The sequence below is a fragment of the Dipodomys ordii genome, unplaced genomic scaffold (assembly GCF_000151885.1).
Source record: "Dipodomys ordii isolate 6190 unplaced genomic scaffold, Dord_2.0 Scaffold3, whole genome shotgun sequence".
NCBI lineage: Eukaryota > Metazoa > Chordata > Mammalia > Rodentia > Heteromyidae > Dipodomys > Dipodomys ordii.
In genome coordinates, this window is record NW_012267219.1 from 1,442,009 (window position 1) to 1,445,497 (window position 3,489).

The following is a 3,489-nucleotide window of genomic DNA, read 5'->3' on the forward strand; positions in this document are numbered from 1 at the left end:
GGAAGTGGTGCTGTGGCTCAAGTGGTAGAGTGCTAGCCTTGAGCTGAAGAGCTGAGGGACAGTGCCCAGGCCCAGAGTTCAAGCCCCATGACCAGACCCAAAAACAAAAACAAAAAAAAAACCAACAGTGTTCTCTGAGGAAGAATCCCAGCCAGAAAACTAAAGCATATATTATAGTTTGGGGTATTTTTTGGTGCCAGTCCTGGTGCTTGAACTCAGGACCTAGGCACTATCTTTGAGCTTTTTTTGGTCAAAATGAATGTTCTAATACATCCAGCTGCTAGTGCAGCTCCTCTTCCAGCTTTTAGATAGTCAATTGGAGATAGGAGTCTTACGGACTTTCTTGCCTGCGCTGGTTTTGAACTATGATCCTCAGATCTCACCTCTTGAGTAGCTAGGATTATAGGTATGATCCTAGCATATTCTGGGTGCCTGGCATATTGATTTTGCTATTTACCATGACTTTAAAGAAGTTATATTCAGGCTGGGAATGTGGCTTAGTGGTAGAATACTTGTCTAGCATGCATGAAGCCCTGGGTTCAATCCTTCAGTATCATATAAACAGAGAGCCAGAAGTGGCACTGTGGCTCAAGTGGTAGAGTGCTAGCCTAGAGCATAGAGAGGTTCAGGGATAGAGCTCAGTTCCCTGAGTTCAAGCCCCAGGACTGGCAAAAAAAAAAAAAAAAGTTCTAGCTGAGTGCTGGTGGCTAATGTCTATAATCCTAGCTGCTCAGGAGGCTGAGATCTGTGGATCACAGCCCAGGCAAGGAAATCCATGAGATTCTTACCCCCAATAAATTACTCAGGAAAAAGCTGGAAGTGGAATTGTGGCTCAAAGCAGTAGAGTACAATCCTTAAGCACAAAAGCTCAAGGATAGCATCCAGGACCTGAGTTCAAGCCCAAGACTGTCATACACACAAAAAAGCATAGAACACTGTATGAAAGACACTCTAGGTGATAGCATGGCAAGCTCTCTTCAACTCCCCATCTCTTACTCCATCAAAGGGTTTTCCCGTTGACTGCTGATCACAGGGTACAATCTTGATTGCTAATCTTGTTAGCACAGAAAGTTTCCTCAGCTTGGGCTGGAAAGGTGGCTCAATGGTAGACTACTTGCCTTGCACGCATGAGGTCCTGAGTTTGATTCCTCAGCACCACATAAGCAGAAAAAGCCAGAAGTGGTGCTGTGGCTTAAGTGGTGGAGAACTAGCCTTGAGCTGAAGAGCTGAGGGACAGTGCCTAGGCCCAGAGTTCAGGCCCCACAACCGTCCCCGGCCCCACCCCACAAGTTTTCTCAGCTTGCACACAGAACCTATTATTCCTCAATATACCCCCACCATTTGGGTTCTGCTGCCCTTAGCATTCACCTGTGGGTTTCCTGAGTGCCTCCCTTCCCTTTCCTCAGAGCATAGAGCCTCTGGATCCCAGCGAGAAGGCTAACAAAGTCTTGGCCAGAATATTTAAAGAGACAGAGCTGAGGAAACTTAAAGTGCTTGGCTCAGGTGTCTTCGGAACTGTGCATAAGGTAAGTGACCCACACAAAGTCTGGGGAGGTGGGGAAAAGATATAGGGCAAAAAAGAAAGATTATGCAGAAGGACCCTTGCCTGGATGCAAGGGTCCTAAAGATTAAAGTACCACCAATTGTCCTAAATTTCCCAGGGGGTATGGATCCCTGAAGGTGAATCCATCAAGATTCCAGTCTGCATTAAAGTCATTGAGGACAAGAGCGGACGGCAGAGTTTTCAAGCTGTGACAGATGTAAGTAAAGGAAGGGGATTCTGTGTGCCACTAGGAAAGAGGCTAATGTTATCTGCAGTAATGTAGAAGCATGGTCCTGTGTCATATACTGTATTCGTCATGCCACTGTGCTTCCCACCCTTCTACCCCACACCAGAGGAAGCCTTGGGCTACATGTGTATTGAGTGGATGTGAACCTGTCCATTCCTTGGACAACCTCTCTTGTGTTTCATAGCATATGCTGGCCATCGGCAGCCTAGACCACGCTCACATCGTAAGGCTGCTGGGCCTTTGCCCAGGGTCATCTCTGCAGCTCGTCACTCAGTACTTGCCTTTGGGTTCCCTGCTGGATTATGTGAGACAACAACGGGGGGCACTGGGGCCACAGCTGCTGCTCAACTGGGGAGTACAGATCGCCAAGGTAGGAGAGGAAGCTAGAGCAGTTCTAATCACAGAGCTGCCTGGCTGGGGGCGGTCAGGGGCGGGGTATCAAGATGGAAATTTGAGCGTTCTAAGAAGTATCCTTAGGGTTTGCGGGGTTTCGGGATTTCAGTGATTGCTTCCCCTAACACTGAGATTTATTTCATCACCCAGGGTATGTACTACCTTGAGGAACATGGCATGGTGCACAGGAACCTGGCGGCCCGGAACGTGCTGCTCAAGTCCCCCAGTCAGGTTCAGGTGGCAGATTTTGGTGTGGCTGACTTGCTACCACCAGATGACAAACAGTTACTATACAGCGAGGCGAAGGTGAGGAGACAAAGGGGTGGGCTAGGTGATGGGGGTGGGTTGAAAGCAGTTAGTTCCGTAGATGACTGATTCATGGTAAATGCAAGGATAGCAAGCTAGATATATGAGAAGAGAACTTTAAGTGCAGAGAGCAACGAAGAATGATATTGGGGTTTGAAAATGTTAAGAAAATTTGGGGAGGGCTGGGAATGTGGCTTAGTGGTAGAGTGCTTGCCTAGCATGCATGAAGTCCTGCGTTCAATTCCTCAGTACCGTATAAATAGAAAAAGCCACAAGTGGCATTATGGCTCAAATGGTAGAGTGCTAGCCTTGAGCAAAAGAAGCTCAAGGACAGTGCCCAGGCCCTGAGTTCAAGCCCCAGGAGTGGCAAAAAAAAAAAATTGTGGAAATCAATTGGTGGCACTTTTATCTTTAATCCTCAGACTCCAATTAAATGGATGGCCCTTGAGAGTATCCACTTTGGGAAATACACACACCAGAGTGATGTCTGGAGCTACGGTCAGTGTGTTTGGGTACCCTACATATGTCCAAATCCCACAACTCCTTTTTGAGCCACCTTCCCTTAGAAACGACAAGCCCTAACTGAGGTCTGAGGACCTCAGCTTTAAGACAGCTCAGGTAGAAAGTCCTTACGATACTTATTTCCAATTAACCACCCAAAAGCCAGAAGTGGGGCTGTGGCTCAAATGGTACTGCTCTAGCTTTGAGAAAACAAAAACAAAAATAAAAACCAACTCAGAGATAGTTCCCAGGTCCTGAATTCAAGTCCCAGGCAATATTGACATACAAGGAAGAAAAAGAAAGAAAGAAAGAGAGAGAGAGAGAAGGAGGGGGGGAAAGCAAGGAGAAAAGGAAGGAGAGGGGCTGGGAAGGTGGCTCAGTGGTAGAGCACTTGCCTTGCATGCCTGAGGCCCTGAGTTCGATTCCTCAGCACCACATAAGCAAAAAGAAAAAAAACGGAAGTGGCGCTGTGGCTCAAGTGGTAGAGCGCTAGCCTTGA

General features: G+C 47.4%; 1 protein-coding gene across 1 annotated transcript in view; it reads left to right on the forward strand.

Annotated features, from left to right (window-relative positions):
* Erbb3 (erb-b2 receptor tyrosine kinase 3) overlaps positions 1-3,489 on the forward strand; it is a 26,697-nt gene that overhangs the window by 18,498 nt on the left and 4,710 nt on the right. Inside the window, exons 18-22 of the mRNA XM_013021557.1 lie at positions 1,407-1,526; positions 1,662-1,760; positions 1,975-2,160; positions 2,334-2,489; positions 2,912-2,987. Of these exons, the coding sequence (XP_012877011.1) occupies positions 1,407-1,526; positions 1,662-1,760; positions 1,975-2,160; positions 2,334-2,489; positions 2,912-2,987 (637 nt within the window). The remainder of the gene's footprint in view (positions 1-1,406; positions 1,527-1,661; positions 1,761-1,974; positions 2,161-2,333; positions 2,490-2,911; positions 2,988-3,489) is intronic.